Source organism: Lacerta agilis, chromosome 1 (assembly GCF_009819535.1).
Source record: "Lacerta agilis isolate rLacAgi1 chromosome 1, rLacAgi1.pri, whole genome shotgun sequence".
In the NCBI taxonomy this organism is placed as follows: Eukaryota; Metazoa; Chordata; class Lepidosauria; order Squamata; family Lacertidae; genus Lacerta; species Lacerta agilis.
This window is the reverse complement of record NC_046312.1, coordinates 55,770,807-55,791,655: the sequence shown is the minus strand read 5'-3', so window position 1 is coordinate 55,791,655 and position 20,849 is coordinate 55,770,807. Positions and strand designations below refer to the sequence as shown.

The window sequence follows — 20,849 nt, the reverse complement described above, 5'->3', positions numbered from 1 at the left end:
CGGGGTGACAGATTGGGCTTGGAAATAAAACCGCAGGCATTGCCTCCCCTCAAAAAAGGATATTGTAGTGTAGATTGGGGAGAGGTGTGGTGCGGAGAAAGGCCACCCGAGCCAACAACGGGATGGAGCGGCTCCCCTTTGAGGAAGGCTGCGGCATTGGGGACTTTTTAGTTCAGGGAGAAGGCGAGGGAGAGGCAGCACGGTGGGGTTTTAACTTGCTTAAAAGTGCGAAGAAAGTCGATACAGAAAAAAGGTTTTCTCCCTCCTAACGCTAGAACTCATGGCCAGCCACCGAAGCTGAATGTTCAGACGATTCAGGACAGGCAGAGGAAAGGACTTTTTCCAACTTGAAGGGCTTTGAGAATTAAGACTAATTAGGCTAAACGCTGTCTCCACACTGAGAACAAACGTGGTTCTGAATAGGCTACTTTATTTAAAAACAATACAAGACAAACACCTACAGCAGAGACCTTTTTATCCAGATTGGAAAGCTTGTTTTTAACATGTATCCTCGCTTCCAGAAAGGATAGAGAGTAAGGCACATGGTAGGCTATATATCAAATGGGATGCTAGCTTCTGATATTCAAGGAACTTCAAGAACAGTTACCTACAGGGTATGAGAGATAAGGATGACATGAGGTAACCTAAAGCATATATAAAGGTGCCTGGGCATATAAACATCAAACCCTTCTCAAGTGGGCTTTATGCAGTTATTTCAACCTTTCATGGGAACTGGGAATAGTATGGACTTCAGCATTGTCAGGTTTACTACATACAGTAAAAGTTTCTGTAGAGCTTACTTCCTCCTGAAGTTTAGCACTCAACTGACATGTATACAAACATATATAGGGGAGTATCTTAAACCTCCTGGAATGAGGATTTTTTTTTTTTTACTGAAGTTATCTAGCCTCAGTAAAAGTGTCATCTCATAGGAGAAATGGGTCTTACAGGCCTTGGTTGCATGTCATGGTAAACCGCATCATAAATAAACTGATCATGGCTGTTTTGCTCCTTCCTGTAATCACAAGTCATACATGCTGTTTATTTCAACCCCCTTTCCCAAATCACCATCTGCGATAAGTATTGTTTTTGTTCTAGCCAAAAGAAAAGGGGAAAAAACAAGTTAAAAAGCTAATTATTTTCAGAATAAGTGAATACTTTAAAAAAACTGTTTGCATCCTGACTTTACCTGGATTCCCTTTGCTGTAAACCAGGCATAGGCAACCTTGGCCCTCCAGATGTTTTGGGACTACAATTCCCATCATCCCTGACCACTGGTTCTGTTAGCTAGGGATCATGGGAGTTGTAGTCCCAAAACATCTGGAGGGCCGAGGTTGCCTATGCCTGCTGTAAACTATGATGTAACTGTATAATACAAACCCTGCAATAAATTATTATACAACTATGGCACTTGAGAAAATTCAAACCCTTTCCACAATGTAACAAGTTCACTCTTTTTGAAAATTATAGTTGCAGTTTACTTCAGCTAGGATTATCAATTTGATATTTTCTTAATTATGAATTTTACTCCTCCCCCCATCTTGTGTACTAAGTGACAAGTTCGTAAAACCTAATTATATATCATTCTGAGGAACATCTGGGCCACACTATCAGTGAAGGGCTACAGCTTATTTGTATGTCGTCTGCACTGCGGGAAGAAGGCCCAAGGTTCAATCCACAGCATTTCCAGCTGGGTCAGTAGTCAGGGATGATGGGAGTTGTAGTCCCAACAACTTCTGGAGGTCCCTACAGGTCCCTATCCTGGCATAGAAGTCTATGACAGATTTTCCAGCTTTATTACAGGTGAATCCTTTCTACCACTGCTGCTGAACAGTACAGTCCTAGACATGTCTACTTGGGAGAAGAATAGGATTTACTCCCAGGTATGTGTGTATGTGATTGCAGCCTAAAGCCCCCACTACTTTATAGAATGGTAATTGCTAATGAAACTACATCTCACCTGTCCTTTGCGCGCTCTCTCTCTCTCTCTCTCTCTCTATATATATAGTAATAACCATCAATGTAAATGTTCTAGTTATGACTTATTTCAAGTTCGTTTCATTTTTAGTGAGACAGTTATAAAGAAAACCATTTAGTGTTCAAGAAAACATGTTTATACTTAAAATTCTAATCACGTATCACAATAGTTAAATGGCATTTGAAGAGGAAAATCAAGCTATTTACATATTTATATTATATAATAAATGAAGAAATGCAGTAGGTAATATGCATATTCCATGTTCCAAAAGGCGCATGATGCAGGATTTAAAACATTAGACCAGCTCCCTTTCAAATATTTCAGAGTGTCCCATTAAAAACATACATATTTGTCCCAATGGCTATACAGATTTAACTTCAGTTATTTCATTCACATATGACAAGAGATGAAATAGTAATACAAAATCATTGTGAAAATGACATGCCTAATTTTTCATTTTGTTTGCTGCTTTAATTTAAAAAAGGAACGGAAAGAAAAAAAGGCAGCACCATTCTGGTTTTAAGGAAGTTTAAATGTACAATGACTACTTTCAAACTGCAAAGCTGTTTGGAAGAATAAAGCTCACCACACTACTGTATTCCCACCTCTACCCAACATATTCTCTCTCGAGAAGCAAACACATGACAAAAGAGAACCCTGTTTGTATAATCTGCTCAGATGCAAGCCAGAACCAGCACTCATTCTAGTTGCTCCTCTGCCAAATAATGACTTAATATTTAGAAATATTTTTACACAGTATCTTCCACAGAAATACTTTCTGCAGAGACAATAGGTCTTTGTTTTGTTTTTCTGGAAGTTTGCTCAGGTTTGACGTGGACAACGTCCACGTCCAGAAGGAACAGGGATGTCCAGAATTCTGCGTCTATCTTCATATTCATCAGTATCTGTTGAGTCTTCGTCTTCATCCATAGCACATTCATTATGATTGGTTTCCTAAATGCAGGAACAGAAGTAATATAGGTAAGCTCTTTGACAAAGTTTCCTTGCAAAACTACCCCAACTAAATGTGATCATGTTTATCAAGCTGCATTAAACAAACAAACAAACAAACGGATCAATGAGTACCACAGAAAAAGTAAAATATTTTAACATCTCTTGTTGTTTTTATGGCATTTATACAACTATGTCTGGTTTCCAACAGCTTGCCAAAGTGTTACCCAACAGAAAGCCTGGGACTGGGTTAAAATTCCTGTCACAGCCATTCAAGATAGCATTATGCTATATATTAGACACTAGACAGTAGGACACTTCTTTTGTTCTTTAGCAGGCATTGGGCAAGATCCAAAACAATGCCACTGGACACAACAGATTCTGGGGGCATGCAGGGAGCAGCAGCAGAAAAGAAAAGGAAGGGGAGTTTGTGCAAGTGAGCTGACACTGTTGGATATCACCCATTCTAAGCAAATTGTAGCAAACACAACACTTGGAGAATGTACTAAATGTGCCTATACCAATTATGTAAAGTGCTGAACAGCTTTATATCATTGGACTTCATAACACTCTATAGGAAGGCCAGGCTACTCTCATTTTACAAAAAAGGAGCCAAGATATACCAGTAACATAATTTGCCTGTTTAAGCGCATTTTGGACAAACTGAATTTGAATCCAGTACAAATGGTATTTGATCATATTACCACTGAAAACTACAGTTTTTTTTCAATAAGAGCAGTCAAAGGCTCAATTTTAAAATAAGAAATCCAAGTAGACAGTGCGTTTTAAAAAGTGGAATGCCCATCAAAACACTCTTCTATAAAAACATGTATTCTGACAATAGCTTTCCTGGAGTGCTTAAAAATGTTCTATCCCCTGTCATTTGTGGAAAACAATGTTAAAACAATTTTCAAGACAAGGCACATAATGTGTCTGTTGACAACATGGACAAAGGTTGAACAAGCAAAACAGAATGATCTGCTGTAACTAAAAATAAGACAAAATAATGTTTCTATCCAACAATAAGTTCCCACTCATTTTATGTTATTCATTTAGCACATAAGTTATATAATATGTAGGCAATATCAAATTGTTAATATATCTAATATATTTGTTCTTCCCCAAACTGAGTATTACTCAAAAAACAAAACAAAGCAAAGCAAAAACAACAACAACAAAACAAGCAGTCAGAAAAGACATTTTATTACTTGGGCTTTTCCCAAATGTTCCAGGACCTTTATACACATTTCATAATCCCATATATGAGAAAGTTGTTATCTATCCCCTCACTACATTTTTGCTCATAATTGATAAAGAAGCAAGTATGATACTTGAGCACACACATTTTTAAACTAGGTAAAGTATTTTTTTACTTTACTCGCCTTATAGCTTCTAAAAACTATTAACCTAGTTTTATGCAAAAAGGAGATCACTATTTTTATTTAAACACAAAATCCAATTGTTTTCTGGAAACCAAAGAGAAGAGTTAAAGCCTAAAAACATCAATTTTAACTTACCATGCGTGCTGTAGATACTTTGAACGTTGGGCAAACCATATGAAATCTAGGAATGGTAACATTAAAAAATCTGTCTTTATAGTAGAGACAATGGAATGTATAGTATCCTTCCATGTACCCTGAAGTTGTGGCAAATGTCGTACAGCTGGTATATTCATAAACCCGACCAGGGCTGATTATGGGAAATTCTCCTGTAGAAAGAAAGTTAACTTCAACCTCTGGAACCAAAAATACTTCAATTAGGATCAAACTTAACATTGCAATGAACTTTTTTTAAAAAGTGTGCTTACAACTGGTCACTTTTATTTCTAAAAGAAATACAGCCACAAGACTGGTTCCAATACAGGCCCCATCAGGGGCGTAGCAAGGGAGGGCGGCCCGCCCCGGGTTCCAGGGGAGGGGGAGTGACACTTTGGCTGGCTGCCCCACCCCGCCCCGCCGGGCTGGCCCCGAATGGGGGCATGTTGCCTTTTCCCCCTTCCAGCGACTATTTTTCGGCATGAGGGGTGGGCCAGAGAGGAGGAGGCGTCACGCTTGTTGCTGGCATGACACGCCCTCCTCGCTGGCCCACCCCCTGCTGAAAAAAACTGCTGGGAGGGGGGGAAAGGGAAGCAGAGCAGGCGTGTTCAAGCCCCTGCTCTGCTTCCCTTTCCCCCCCTTTCCGTCGCTTTTTTCGGCGGGGGGGTGGGCCAGTGAGGAGGGGGCGTCACGCTTGTTGCTGGCATGACACCCCCTCCTCGCTGGCCCACCCCTCACACAGAAAAAAGCCGCTGGAAGGGGGAAAGGAAGCTTCCCCTTTCCCCCCTTTCCGCAGCTTTTTTCCTGTGTGATGGGCGGGCCAGCGAGGAGGGGGCGTCATGCTTGTCGCTGGCATGACGCCCCCTTCTCGCTGGCCCACCCCTCGCACAGAAAAAAAGCCTCTAGAAGGGGGAAAGGGGGAGGCAAAGCAGGCGCTTGAATGCACCTGCTCTGCTTCCCTTCCCCCCTCCCAGCGCTTTTTTTCGGCGGGGGGTGGGCCAGCAAGGAGGGGGCGTCATGCTAGAGACAAGCGTGACGCCCCCTCCTCGCTGGCCCGCTCCTTGCACAGAAAAAAGCTGCGGAAAGGGGGAAAAGGGGAGGCTTCCCCTTTTCCCCTTCAGTGGCATCCACGTGCGTCGTGACATCACGACGCGTCGTGCCCCTCCCCCAGGGGGGTGCCTCTGCACCACTGCCGCCGCCCCGGGCAGCGCAGAGGCTTGCTATGCCCCTGGGCCCCATACCAGTTTCTTGACAAAAAAAACCCACCCTCTTGACTGCTATTTGTCCTCAAATGTGATATTTCTACAGCAAACAGCATATATGGGGGCAGTTTATCAGCCATGAGGGAGTGTTTTTGACCAAAAACTGGGCTCCAATTTAGACTGAGAGCAAGTTTCACTGCAGGGCCTCAAAGCTACTCCCCTTTGCCCCAATAAAATTGGCCAGTTTAAGCATGTTTTTTTAAACAGCATGTTTATTGTTATGTGTAGTTTGACCCTCAGAATTGTGCCACAGACTTCGAAGAAACAAAGAGCGAGCAATCTATACTATTATAGATATTAATCTTAGTATAAAATTGTAAGGGTGCTGCCATGCTGCAGTTTGCATGGCTTGTTGATAGGCAGCAGGTGTGTGGCCCAGGCAGGCAGGCAGGAAGACAGAGCGAGTGAGCAGGCAGCCCAAGCAAGCAGGTGAGTGAGAGTGGTAGCCACCTCAGATAAGCCACAGAGCAACAGGCAGGACAGGCTGGGGCATCTCCCAAGAAATCATCTTGCTCTGATGCCACTGCCCACCTCACATGTTTCTCCCCTTCCTTCTCCCTGCTCCCTGCTGAAAGAAGCAGCAGCAGCAGCAGGGAAAAGGGTAGAAAGACTTCCCCTCATTCATTCCCTCTCCCTGTGCTGTTGCAGGGAAGCAAAGGAGAGAGTGTCTCTTTCGTCTTCATCCCACTGTTGCAGGCTTCTTTCACAGTGTTCCTCAGTGATGGTGCACTTGCAACAAAGAAACCTTTTTTAAAAAAGTGTAATTGCCACACGCAGTGATGGTTGCTTAGACTGGGATCATGGCTGGGTAGAAAAGGATTAAGGTTCCTCTAACTGCACTCTGCATTTGTTGTTGCTGTTGTTTTTAAAACAGTTACATTCTTTAAATATTCCTTACCTACTACTCCAGGACCTTGCACCTCCTCCACATCACCTTTGGCATTGGTTATTCTCCAGTACCGACTGTCTAGCTGACAAGCCTTCTCTGGAAGAGCATCTTTGGACATCTCGATTCTAACAAATTATGCAAAATACTCATTTTAGTGAGAGAGCAAAAGCACTAGCCAAAAACTTTTACCTTCCTTAAAATACTATCCAGAATATTTTAACTGTTTTTAGGGCCTTGAGAGGTGGAAGGAAATAGTTGTGACACTTGTCTGACCACATTACAAACAACACTCATTAGCAGGGACATAAGAGTCATATTTTTTCTGACACAATGTAGGAATTTGACTGTCCAAGAAATACTACCCTAAGGGGGAAGATCTAGATCCTGTAATTATTACACAGGAAAAATAATAACTGAACAGATATTAGAAGAAAGAATATGTTCTATAGAACACTACAGAAAAGGAAGTCAAAAGCAAAGAAGTAACTTCAGTGCAGTCTTGTAAAAAGCATTCAACATTTTCCCTTTCTTACTTTTTATCTCTCACTGATAACTTGTGATTTTGGAAGGACTAGTTTATATTTTAGGTAGTTTAGAATTTTGCCAGTGAGCAAAGAAAGCTTCAAGACATGTCAGTAACACATTGATAAAATCAGCATTGGTTTACTGCTCCTACCTGATTCTGTAAGTAAAGAAATAGTGAGGTGGATGTACAGAACTGAGTTCAGGTAGAAAAGATGTGGAGACAGAGACAGTAATATCTCCTGTTGTTGCTACGCAACTCTTGTCATGAACGTATCTAGCAAATAAAGAGAAAGGCATGATCTTGTCTGATATTTTAAAGAATAAACAAATACTGAAGAATTCATTTGTATAAAACCAATTTTCACCTTACAATTTGTGCATTAAGAATCTATTTCTTTCCGTAATAAGAGAAGGCATTCTCTGCACCTGCTTAATGCTATTTAGACTATATCTGTTTCTGCAGAACATAGTGCAAATGTATCGCCAACATTACAATGCTATTATTGCAAATAATAAGTGTGCTTTGTTTTACTACCTCATTCTCACATACATGTCTAACAAATATTATAAGATGATAATTTATTTTTGTTACAAGTTTAAGATTATTACATTTTGTCTTAATAAGATACCATAGATTGTAAACCAAAGCCATAATACCTGAAAATCTGGTCTCTGATGATGGGATAGCCACCTGTTACTACATTGTTTACATAGGAGGTGAACCATTCCAAATAGGAGCTACCTAATGGCAAAGGGGGAGAAACATTTCACAAGGTCATAAAAAGGCCAGTACGCCGATTACATATGCTATGACTATATACAAAACAAAACAAAGAACAGTTCAGACCTCCCAGGTGGTGGTCACCTAGCTCTGACTATTAGCTGTCTCAAGTACGTGGCAAGGCACTATAGCACTAGAGCGCTGAGATTTAGGACTAGGCAAGCGGAAGCTGCTCATTCATCTAAGAGCAGAACTCAGAAGTCTGAATGAAACTGGGGCAGGGGAGAAAGAGGGAGTTCCCACTTGTTTGTCCCCTACCCATGCTTCCTTACAGATCAGCTTGCCTCATTCCATTTTCCAATGCACTAAGAAGCTTCATTTCACTATAGATGGCAATAAATGCATTGTTACGTTTAGCAGGAGGAATTCATTATCTCAGTCTGAGCAAACATTTCCTCTTACCAAACGGTTGCTCCGCAAATTTTTCTGGGATTTTTTTCCTGACCCCCCCTTCCCCAGAGTCAGCTGGAAGATCACAGGGAAAGAAGAAAGGAGGAGCCCTGTTGTGCTAGGGGACACATTGCACTGGGTCCCTATTTGATACAACTATACTGGTACAACTATTTAATTGAATCTGGCTCTTGTTTTTAAAATACAAATAAACCACCATTCCTCCCAATGCAAAACACAAATAAAAAACTTTGAGAGATGTGTGTGCAGAGATGGTTCCATTTGTTAAACTTCCCTTCCCAATGCCGTTTCCATCCTTGATCCTCTGAGCATGCTATTTTTGATTTGCTGTAACCTTTGAAAGGTAATTATGCCTCAATTACATATCACAGGTTTATGAAACAGAGGGTCTGATGGTGTTACTGCAGTTGCTTTGCTCAAAAACTGAGCGACAAGAACCGCAGAAAATGCAAGCTTGAGAAACCCCGATTGCTACTTCTCTACGACAAAGCAGAAAGTTGGGGTGAAAGGCAATTTGCATGAGCTGGCTGGTAGGGGCTGCATAATCCTCTCACCAAGTGCTTTCCCCAGCCAATGCAGCAAACATGCATCTGGGAAACCCAGGAGGAAGAAGACTTAAGCACTCCTCTAACACCTACTTTTTACCTGAATATCATCCCATCACTTTGCAGTGAAGTGACATCCAGGGTTCCTAGACTTGCTGTTACTCTAATTCAGAGCCTCCACCACCATCACATTGAACTATAATCCCTAGCTTCCCATCTTTCATTTAAAACAAAAGGAAGTAACTATATTTCCTTTCTAGAAACAATAAGCAAAAAGTACAGGCACTATTCTTCTCAATTTTTTGTGAGCATTCTCCCACCTTTTAATGTTTTGCTAACCCTCCACAACTGTAAAAAATATATATATATATTGTGGCAGCCCAGAGTATCAGCAAAATTTAACAAGCAAAACATATTGTAATGCCAAACAAATGCAACCAAGATTTGATTTTTCCTTCTCCCTCTAGAGAGAGGGGGCACTCCAAGCCAGAGAATGAAAGTGAAATGAAAGGAAGTGCTCTTATCTTCCACCACCTGGCTGCTTTTAGATACAGTGCTAGTGCCCACACTTATCTTGCAAATACAGAACTTGTGGGGGTAGATTTCAAGAGATATGATTTGGGTTCTAGCACCTGAAGGGTTACACTTATTTTCCTTCTCTGCTTCTAAGTGCTTCTCCAACATTTTGTAATATTACACACAGTTTAACATATAGTTTGTCCCCTAATTTGCAAAAGATCTAGAATGAGCAAACGCTGCATGTTGAGTTAAGTGGATAAAGTTCCAGACATATTCCAATTCATATTGACTTCTCTAAATTGTTTCCCATTTAAGTTCCAAAATATTTTTACCTGTAATAAACATATCAATTGCAGATGGATTGCGGGCCATTTGATCCTTTAAAGGAAAAATAAAAAATAAAAAAAGTTTATTTGTATCCTTAAAAACTGGATTTACAGGTACCATACAATACTGCAGGAAAATATTAGTCTGTAACCAGTAGTAAAAAAGAGAGCAAAATTAAGTGTTTCATCTGTGCAAGTCACTTTATGTTCCCATCTTGGCTGTGAACATATGGTAGAAAACTCAACTTGAAAACTTAAGATTTATTTTTTTGAAATTATAGTATCAATGAAACAGTCATTATGTTAATTTTTATTATTATTAGATAGCTTTCAGCTAAAAACCAAATTGGTGTTTTATGTACCACTTTGAACAATAGGATGCTCTGACCCCCCCCCCCCAATGCACTGTTATTAAATAACTTACTATTATTTCAAAGCGTGAAGTTTGATTTTTATGCACTAGACACATTTGTATGAAGTCAAAATTTTTGGAGGCAGACTTCTAATCAACTTGCAAGATCCTCCTTCCCCATCATTACACCCCCAGTTTCTTCACTAGTAGCCCTGCTTTGCCTGTCTCTCAGTTCCAGATCCTAATGATCAGCCTTCACTTCCCTCATGGCAATTAAAGCAATTGCTGCCATTTTAAAGCCCCTCTCCTTCACAAGTTAGAACATTTGAACATTTATGTGGCCTGTTGTGGATGGTGGGAATTGGCTCACAGATGAAAGATGGCTGATTTTAGGTTTTTAAAAACATTCTATACACATATACTTCATCAATTTCATCTACTGAGGAGAATGAGTAGCATTAGTGTTGCCTAAAGTGTCTATTTACAAAGCTTTCTTACTGGGCATTGGTAGAAGATCTCGTAACTATTGCGGCCCTCCACGCTTTCCAGAGCCATGTACTGACTCAATCCAGTGTGGATGCAAAAGGTTAAGGGGAGGCACTGTTTCAGTCCCAGCCGCTGCTGAAAACCACCAGCTGCTGTGTCAATGTCCAGCAAATCTTCAGAGCGATAGTGATTGGAAAGTGCCATGCTTCCCATCAACCTTTGTGAAGACAGAAAAAAAGGGGGAAACATTATTAACCATAGGAAGATACAAATTTCAAGTATGTGCAAGCTTACGTAGCAGCCGAATGCCAATTAGCAATGACAGTTAACGTTAGCTTCTCACCCTGGAACGACTAGCTTCTGTCCATTATGGATCCGAAATGAACATCGATAGTCATCGGGGAGTTTGCAACCAATTTGTGCTTCCACAGCATCCAGATCTTCCTCCCGAACACTCTCTGTGAGCATTCAAAAACTACACCATTTAGCAGATTATCTTCAGACAATATAAGCAATGCATTTTACAGTATGTTATTTAAGACGTGATGTTAAAACCTCTTTAGTAAGCCCCATTCAAGTCAGCAGGTGTGACAACTGTGTTTAGAATCATATATTTTCCTAGGGCTTCTTCAGTTTACTTTTTCTGAAACAGACATTAATACTTATGTCAGAAACACTAAAGAAAAAGCATGTCTTTTGCTTTTGGAAAACACCTATGCACTCCAAAGTGGTGGGCTTCTTTTTAAGACAAACCAGAGATAGAAGTCTGTCTTGATTCAAGCCACAGCATATAATTTGAATAGGGACACACTGCTGTAAAACAAGGAAGGCCAACTAGTAGTCTGTGGACTGGATCCAGACTCAGAAGCAGTTTTTGTCTGATCCCCCCTGCCCTATGCAATTTGTGGCTAAAATATTTGCCAACTATTACTCAGGAGAAGAATAAATAATTTTCAAGAGCCACATAAGAGAGAAAATGGCATGTGTTAATGTTACAAAACCCCAAAAGAGATTCATGTGTTCAAAAACCTACAGTAATAATCGTCCTCACTAGTATGGCTGCTTCCATACTAGGGTTTTTAGTAATTCTGAGACACTATCAGTTGCAAGTGAAATTAAAATGGCACTAGAGAGTTACATTCCCCTTGCATGTCTCTATAGTGAAGGAAAGAGGAACAACGAAACAGCTGCTCCAAAACTGGCTGCTAAAGAAAAATAGAGACCACTTGCAATATATGGTTGATTTTGTTTGATATGAATGCACATCTGCTCTAGCATACCGATTAAACTTTTAAAAGCATGTATTATTATTTTTCCCACAAGAAGAAAGGCAGGAAAAGGGCAGGGCATGTTTCAGACCCAGGGGGGTGGGTGTCATTTGAAGAGGCTCCTCTGAGAAGTGGGGGAGGAAGAGCTGATCCTGAGGCTTTGAAAAACATTTCAGCACTTCATTAGTGTGCAAAAGTACAATGAAATGCTTTTATATAAAAAAAATTAATCTGTTGAGCTTTTAAAAAACTCTGAATTTAGGGTTAAGGCTTCCTGTTGCTCCCCATTTTCCAGAAGCCTGTAAGATGGAGACATATAGCTGCTTTGCAAACCTCTTTGAAATTCAGTGCAGCTGAAAGGGATTCTCTCCCCCCCCCCCAATAATCTTCTCAGATTCCCAGAAAAGCAGTGAAACCACCCCATTTTGGTGTTTTAAGGAGCATCTCTACCTCCACCCCCAACAAACCAGTTGCTGAATGATTAATGGAAAGATGCAGCATTCAGGGGTAAGAACATCTTGTTCAAACCATTCCTCAAATCTCACAGTGTGTGCTTTTCATATCCACTTCTTCAAAATTAACTCTATTGTTGCTGCACTTTTGCCTTTGTAAAAAACTGGGAATTAGAATTAACAAAAATAAAAATGTAAAATTCAATAGTGTTTTGTAATTATTATTACCAGTATGTCCACACTGGATAGGCTAGCACCGATTCAAATCAAAGTCAGAAAACCCACTACAAATCAGGTCCTTAAGCTTTCCTTAATTTCATCATGTTTACAGATACAGTACTTAACAGTTTGTGAAAAGTACCACACTCATTACTATATTATGCAATCGAGGTCCATTTGGTTTTCCTTTTCCTGTTCTAGATCACTATGCCAGATCAACAGCTAAGCACAATTTATTGTGTTTCACACACACAAAAAAGGCTAAAATAAAAAAGGGGAGGACAGAACTGTTCTCAGCTTAACTAGCATGTTGGCAATAGTTAAATGATCTGGGGTGTTCATTAAGTGGCACTTCACACTGATTTAAAACGATAACTCTGGAGAGAGACAAAATGCAAGTACAACAGAAGTTTATAAAACAGCAAATTTATAAACAATACCTTTCAAAGAAGTAATCATCCGAGGACAACGCTGAAACAGATATTTTTCTAAATCATCCCAGGCCTTTTTAAGTGTAGCATAAATTTGAATATACCTTCCGAGATCAGCATACGTATCTATAAAGATTGCTTTCCAGCTCCGAGATTTCTCAGCTCTAAAAAGATAAAAAACATTATCTAAGCATCAATAAGTAGTAAGAATATTGCATATATGTTTTTTTTTTACTCTTAGTACCCCCCATTGCTAACTATCCCATTAAAAAAATTCAACTGGACTTGTATTTAATTTTGAATAATCTGCACACAAAAAGCAGGAAGGAAGAATAAGCCTCATAAGTATGTAACATTGTACAGAAACAACAGAAATAAGATTTTACAAAAGCAAAATACCATTCTTATAATTGGCTAATGATTTATGAATTCATTCTAGAGGATGTCACAAAAACAGTCAAGGCTTTGCCACAGGTGTGAATAAAGAATGCTTATAGGACTGGCCAGCAAAATGGGGGGGGGGGAGTGCCATGTGAATTTTCATGCATGCTTTAATAAGGAAACCTGTAAAAGTGACTGTGTGTCAAAATGAGCAGCAATTAATCCAAGTTTCAAACTCAAACACCAACATCCCATTTTCTGCTATCCAATAAGGTTCCAATTGAAACCTATGGGATAGGAATATTGCATCATTTGTCATAGATGTACAGTACTACCCCATGTTGCGGACGTTCGAGTTGCGAACGCCCGCAACTCGGAAGTGTTTCCAGAGTGCGCGCAACCTGCGTGCGACCCCCGGATGCGCAGAAGCGCTCAAATCGCACTACTTCCAGGTTTTTTTGTGCGTTCGTGATATGCACGCCCATGTTACATACCGCGACTTGGAACGGATCGCGTGCGTAACCCAGGGTATCACTGTACCCTACGACTTAGACAAGCTAAGCTGTTCTAGTACCTCCAGTTACCTCCAGTTACAAACTTAATTCGTTTTGGAGGTCCGTTTGTAACCCGAAACTGTTCTAAACATGAGGTGCGCTTTTGCTAATGGTGCCTCCTGCTGCTGCTACTTCTGGGTTAGCGAAGCTCGTAACCCGAAGTATTTGTAAGGAGGGCGGTACCTAACATGAGATTCCACTGTACTGGAGAATCAGCACCACCTAGCATCTTTGCAGGAGGAAGCTATTATTTACGAACAATTATTTCATATTGAGCTGGTGCTTGCATACTTTTTCAGCTATTTCAAAATTTAGTTTTTAATGCACACAACTTTTAATCCAAGAAGTAGTCTACAAAACTGTAAATTTACCAGACAGAAAACTGGTAACACAACTGAATAATTTTCTCATTTTAGGTAAATTAAACATTAGCCATACTTACTCAGACAAAAGCCAATATTTCTTACAGTGCCTCCTCCACAGTGGATCATGACTTGAAAACTGATTTAATCTACGACTTACGCAACAGCAGCTGCAAATACAAAGTCAGTTTAAATTTCTCTACAAGTCAGACTAAACCCAGGTTCCGTAATGATTACACTTGTACTTTGTACAGAAATGCTGGAGGATTTCCTGTTTTTTAAGTTAAATTTGACACATGATTTCACACTTATCTTTAAGACTCAATTCTCTAAATTAACCCACACTTTTGTACATTTTCTCCATGGCAGCTGTGTTGTGGAATTCTGGACACTTTCATTTTGTGCCCCACCCCATGCTCTTTAACATCTGTATGAAGCTGCTGGGTGAGATCAGAAGACGATTTAGAGTGAGGAGTCATCAGTATGTTGATAACATACAGCTTTGTTTATTTCATCAGAATCAAGTGAGACTGTTCAGGAACTGGACTGGTGCTTGGATTTGGTAATGGGCTGGATACGGACCAAATTTTCAAATAACCAGAGTTCTCCAAGTTAGGGCATTAGCTTCCAACTTGTTATGATGAATATGAGAAAAGTAGAGAGCAAGAGCTAAAAAAAATAAAAATACCCTAGCCCCTCTGTAGAGGGCAAGGGAGAAAATTAATCTTAAAAGCTAAAAGAAATTAGCTTTGGTTTTTCATCTATTCTCATCAGAGATACCTCTCTAGGCAGGAGATTCTATTCATGTCATAATCACTACTTCAGGAAGAACAAGTTAAATTAGAGTTTGTTCAACTGCATGTTCAGAAACCTATTTGGTATAAATTTTTTGAATTGTACTGCTTGTGACATATATAGGAGGCAACATCATGGTAACATAAACCCAGTAATGTTGTACATGTGTATGTATTTGCCATTTTGCCAAGTGTTTAAGCTTCTCAGCTTTGGCTGTTGTATTAATTTGCACCTTTTAGAAAGGACTAAATAGTATTAAGGTGGGCTGGCATATAGATTTTGGACAGATGAAATAAATGGCAGGGAATGTGGAATCATTGCCATAGGAAAGGAAAGGGGATACTTAAGTCCCATCTTCCAACCACTGGGAATTCTGCCAAGCCTTTGTTGGGCTGCTTATAAAGCACACCAATTATCTGTGCTTAACTTTGGCTTTAACAGATGTCAAACTCAGCACTTTAAACAAGATACCATAATAGAATGGAGTACACACCTCCCTACAGGTTCTACAGAATTTCCATTAACACTGAAAAGCTATGGATTGTCATTTGGGTGCACAGTACATACAGCAGAATATATTTACCACCACCATCAGATTAGATCATAGTGTATAGAGACAAACTGAAGCAGACACTACAATATCTGTAACATTAAACACAAAAAATACAAATAATTGGAAATTTAGGGACACTCCAGAAGCCATTTTGAAGAAATGTAGCAGTAACCTGGTTCACTCATTATGCTAAGCCAAATCATGGCTAGACCAAACCATGATATGGCTTGGCATGATGTGCCAACTAACTGTGTGCTTCTGCAAGCTTATAATAGTATGGCAACACCACCTCCAAGATACCTAGATATCTGGATATGATCCAAACAATGAAACACAATATTTCAGACAAGATGGCACTGGCAAGGAGTTCTCTCTTGTTAGGAAATATTTTTGTAAGATAATATTTTAAGGGAAGATTTCATTTTGCTTCCTTTTTGTTGCAAAACAACCTGACAGACCAATAGTTAGAGAGAACATCTGTGCTAAAGGAGCAATAGTAAAACCTTTCTGTGCAACATGTGGGAAGGGAAGGCAACATTTTCCCACAATGTTCTTTGACAGTTTTTAACAGTGGGGATTCTAGATATGTGAAAAATGTATGGCCTTTTATTTTTTTGTTAAACCCCCACTTTTATTTTATTTTTAAGCCAACAATGTTGTGAACTTGAATTATCTGTACGTGCCTGCTCAGAAATACACACACACTAGATTCCTTTTTCACCATTTCCATTTCACCTCTCATTAAAAAAATAACAACAAAGAATTTCTCCCCCACGCCCCGTAAAACAAATCACGCTGACTCACACTGGCTATTGTTCTTAAGGTTGACAAAGAAAAATGGTTGCTTTGCTTAAATCCCAGTCAGCCTATATCCTTCCTTCCCCAAAACATCTACTGAGGTACAGTGGAATGCTCACTTTGCTTTTTATGCTTTTAAGCCATCCAAAATTTTCTAGTTCTATCAGTGAGCTGATGATCTGTTCCCCTGATTGGTCATGCTAAGTTGACCAGTAGGTGTGGGATGTGTTTGGGGATACAGATGTGGGTGAACATTTTGAATGTCCATCCCTTTGGAAGCTGCACAGTGTAAGCGGATATTATCAAACATTATCTGGCCTTTAGTATTCACTCCAGCTAAATATTAGACAGGTGCAGTGTTGTCAGTGCTGTCTTTCCGGAACCTATTGAAAACCTTCCTCTTCCAAGCCTTTTAAGTTGAGATCTTTTCCAGTCTGCATCTCTATTGGAACTGAGCTCAAGTTGACAAAATCCCTTATTTAAGAAAGACCATCACTGGTGCAATTTGCAGATAAGCTCACAAAATATGGGTCAGCATTTCACATACATGTTTTTTTGATTGAGCCTGGACCGACAATTCCAGGCAGCTTTTCTCATTTAACATCAGGATAAGGTCCACAGAGGTTATCAATCCTACAAGAACATAAAGCTGATCTTCCTTTAAGTTCTTTTTAATGGTTGAAGTTGCTTAGTGAATATTTTTTACTGTACTGTACATAAATTGTGGTAAGGCTGCAAATATAAGGGTTAATTATAGAATTTTGTCTTTAAAAGACCTAAAAACTGCCTCCTACTTTTTTGTGCCCCCCAGAACAAATAATTCCAGAAATAAGTAATTAATGCAAGGCAGACTCAAAGAAGAAGGCTTTTTCTTTTAAGTCCATTTTATATTAATATATGGAAACTTCCATAGGGGAGAGGTTCATCTATTTTGGCTCCATGATTATCTCAGGTTTTGACACAGAGGGTCACAGAAACATTCTGGAAGTGATTGATTCCACTTCCAAGCTGCATTGTCAGTGCTAGCCTCATCTAAAGTATGTGCAGTCAAGGGCCAAACTAGACACAAATGCATCTCCAAGAAAAAATAGTCTGGTGGTTTTGCTGTGAGAAGAAGCCTCAGCAGGCGTCAATTTTAATCAGAGGAATGGAGAGGGGCTACATTTCTTCTCTGGCCACTTCTTAAGGGAAAATATATGGGAGCCAATACATTTTCTATTGCATCTGGAAAGCAGCCTGGGAATTCTGAGTTTAAAGAAGTAGAAAAGGAAAGGCTTAATTTCCCCTCCTGCATTTCACTATCTGATAAGGACAGCATACAGTGGCTACTTTTTGTCAGGAGAGGGTTACTTTTTATTTATTTATTTTTTAAAAAGTCAGGAGATGTTTACACTCACGTATCACCTAGTTGGCCCTAAGCTCCTGGCGCTCAATCAAGTCCAGCACAAAGGAAGACACACGCCCCATATCATAAAGCTTATCAATATATTTCTCTGCCACCGAGAGGATTTTAAACATCCACCATGTGGTGTCACTAGGGCAGGGCTCGCTTCGAGCACGTTGCCCGGAGCAAGCACCTGTTGACACAGCCGCGCTGTGGTGAAAGAAAACCTGTCTATCAGCGCAGGGCCAGCTTGGAAGGCTTCTTGAATGCACTTGGGACCCACGGCAGGAGCCTCTCCAGAAATGTGCAATGCAGAGCAGCCCTGAAGCTCTTGCAGAGGGATGGGGGGGGGAGAGGTGGGGGCTACTTCTCCACAGACAGGGCCATCGACCCAGCTCCCATACCCAGGGCTATGGGCTATCCCTCGCCCCATTTCCCCACTCGGCTTAACCCAAGCCTCGCATCCCCTTCCCATTCGGGAGCTTCTCCATGGAGATGTTTCCTGCACGCGCACCCCCGCCATTGATGGTTTTTTTTGGGTGGTGGTGGTGGAAGGAGACGGATCGCCCTGGCCCTCTCTTCCCCCGAGAAGGCGGCGGCAGCAGCAGCAGCAGCCGCCACCCTCCTCCTCCTCCTCTTCCTCCCCATTTCCCCATGGTGGGCGCTGCAAAGGGAACCCACAGGCAGCCCCGAGAGCGCCGCCCTGCCCCGCCAGCTCCCCGAATTAAGCCCCGCCGGGCGCCGGGCTCCTCGCACCTCATGAGGTCCCTGTAATCCAGGAAGCTGAGGACGAGCAGCAGCGGGTCCGTGGGCAGAGACTCCAGGCTCAGGGGCTGCAAGTCCAGCTCAACGGACGCCGCCATCTTGACGCCTCTCTGGTCGGGCCTCGGCTCCGGAGTGGGAGGCTCCTCCTCCTCCTCCCCGCTCAGCTGGGGCCGGGCTGGGCGAGGGCGAAGCGCGGCCTACGGCTTCCTCCTGCCCGCCTGTCTCACGCTGGTTTGTTATCAAACACACACACAAACACAGGGCTGGGCTGGGCTCAAGGGAGGCGCTGCTGTATTCAAAGCCTCGATCTCACAAAACTGGGGCGGGGGGGGGGGTCTCCACATGAGGCACCCCCTCGCCTAGAGGGTTGTGGGCACGAGGGCTCCTTTGAACAGCTGCACTGCAGCAGGCAGAAATACAACAGGCGCAGCTTCCCTGTTTCCCAAATTTGGGTCTGAAGATTTGACTTTCGAGCACGCGCAGTAGGCAAGGCGAAGCACGTGCTTAGTTAGGACTCTCGCGAAGCAGGTAGTGTTTGATGTTTGCTAGCTAGCTATTTATTTATTTAAAAAAAGAACTACGTATGGGATAGTCGGCATCACTGGGGTTGGGGGAAGCTTTATTAGACTTCCTCGTACCCTACTCCGGTAACTACACTCTAGGCCACCTGACCTGAGCTTCAAGCGACAGCGCATAGGATGCAGAAGTACCACCAGGCTGTGTACAAGTAGTAGGACCAATCCAAGTAGGACCAGAACCACCGCAAAGTGGTGCCACCCACCCCTAACTCAGATAGCTGCTCTAGAAGGATACCATGGTCAATGATAGCCTATCAAAAACTCCTGAGAAGTCGATGAAAATTAACAGGAACATATTCCCAGGACCTTTCAGAGCCAGGCAGAGGCTTGGGCCAGGTAGATAATGTGGGCCCCCCTTTTTTTACCCTGGGGATTTCAAGGCTTGAACCGTATCTGCATATAAAGACAAAATAGAAAATATAGATATACAATAGTGCTTTTAAAAAATACATAGGGAAAAGGATTATTTTAAGTATTTACATTTAAATAATGGTGAGTGATTGTGAATAAGCTGACCAAGGCCCCCTTTGGAATTGGAGGCCCGGGCCAAGTGGCCTATATGACCCCCCCTCTGTTCAGGCCTGCATATTCCCCCTGTCTCTCTCCTAACAGAGGTCATCATACAGGGCAACCAAAGCAGTTTCTGTGCCAAAACTGGGCCTAAACCCAGATTGAGATGGATCTAGAAAATCGGTTTCCTCCTAAAGCTCTTGGATTTTATTTTGAATTACTGTGGAGGAGGGCACCATAATCTATTTAGTGTTTAGGACATCTAAATGTCTTAATCCAGCCCTGAACATGTGTCACATTTGCCCAAGACACCAATCCCATTCCTTCAAGAAAAACTCAGCTGTTTTAGGGCGGAGCCTGTAACTGTAATGAAGTAGCTGATAACCCTAATCTATGAAATGCACATTCAGTGTGCTGCATTTCCCAGAAATTTAGGTAACAACTTGGATTATGTAAAAAGAATATGTTTTACAGCTGAAGAGCTTTAATGTAAGGGTTAAATAAAATGATAATCCCAAAATTTGTTGCCTTCCATAGAACACACGCCACTTAATCTAATTTGGGTAGTATTAATAAAAAAGCTGCTTTCAAATGGTTATGATAACTTTTGTTTATGCTATTTTTTAAAATGGTCTTGCAGTCAGGGCTGAGTGCCAGAATATGTTTTTTATAATGTTGGTTCAGCCGTGGAATAAATGAAATAATAATGGGCAGATTGCCCTTGCATATGTTGTCATAAATAACCTTCCTCACTACTGATTCCCAGATGCATTTGGATTTGGAGCAGCATTTCCAGGAATGTAGGATGAGATATCTAGACATATTTTAGTCTCAGTATCTTTTATTATGGAAAGTAATTACTTTGTATCACTCGAAGGACAGATCCTGAAGCTGAGGCTCCAATACTTTGGCCACCTCATGAGAAGAGAAGAATCCCTAGAAAAGACCCTGATGTTGGGAAAGATGGAGGGCACAAGGAGAAGGGGACGACAGAGGACGAGATGTTTGGACAGTGTTCTCGAAGCTACCAAAATGAGTTTGACCAAACTGCAGGAGGCAGTGGAAGACAGGAGTGCCTGGCGTGCTCTGGTCCATGGGGTCACGAAGAGTCAGACACAACTGAACGACTAAACAACAATAACAAAAATTACTGTGTACATCTTATTAACAAACCACAATTCCATCCATTTCTATTCTAAAAGCATGCTAACTCAAAAGTCAGTCCCACTGAGTTCAGTA

The 20,849-nt window shown here is 41.2% G+C and overlaps 1 protein-coding gene across 1 annotated transcript; it reads right to left on the bottom strand.

Moving 5' to 3' along the window:
* Nucleotides 1-2,091: 2,091 nt before the first annotated feature.
* On the bottom strand, nt 2,092-18,681 carry FBXO3 (F-box protein 3). The gene is made up of 11 exons (XM_033150080.1): nt 18,514-18,681; nt 14,308-14,397; nt 12,940-13,094; nt 10,904-11,018; nt 10,573-10,777; nt 9,729-9,774; nt 7,798-7,882; nt 7,292-7,414; nt 6,625-6,740; nt 4,447-4,637; nt 2,092-2,932 (listed from the first exon to the last, which is right to left on the bottom strand). The coding sequence occupies exons 1-11, from the start codon at nt 18,618-18,620 to the stop codon at nt 2,801-2,803; spliced, it is 1,365 nt and encodes a 454-aa protein (XP_033005971.1). The 5' UTR covers nt 18,621-18,681; the 3' UTR covers nt 2,092-2,800.
* Nucleotides 18,682-20,849: the final 2,168 nt, after the last annotated feature.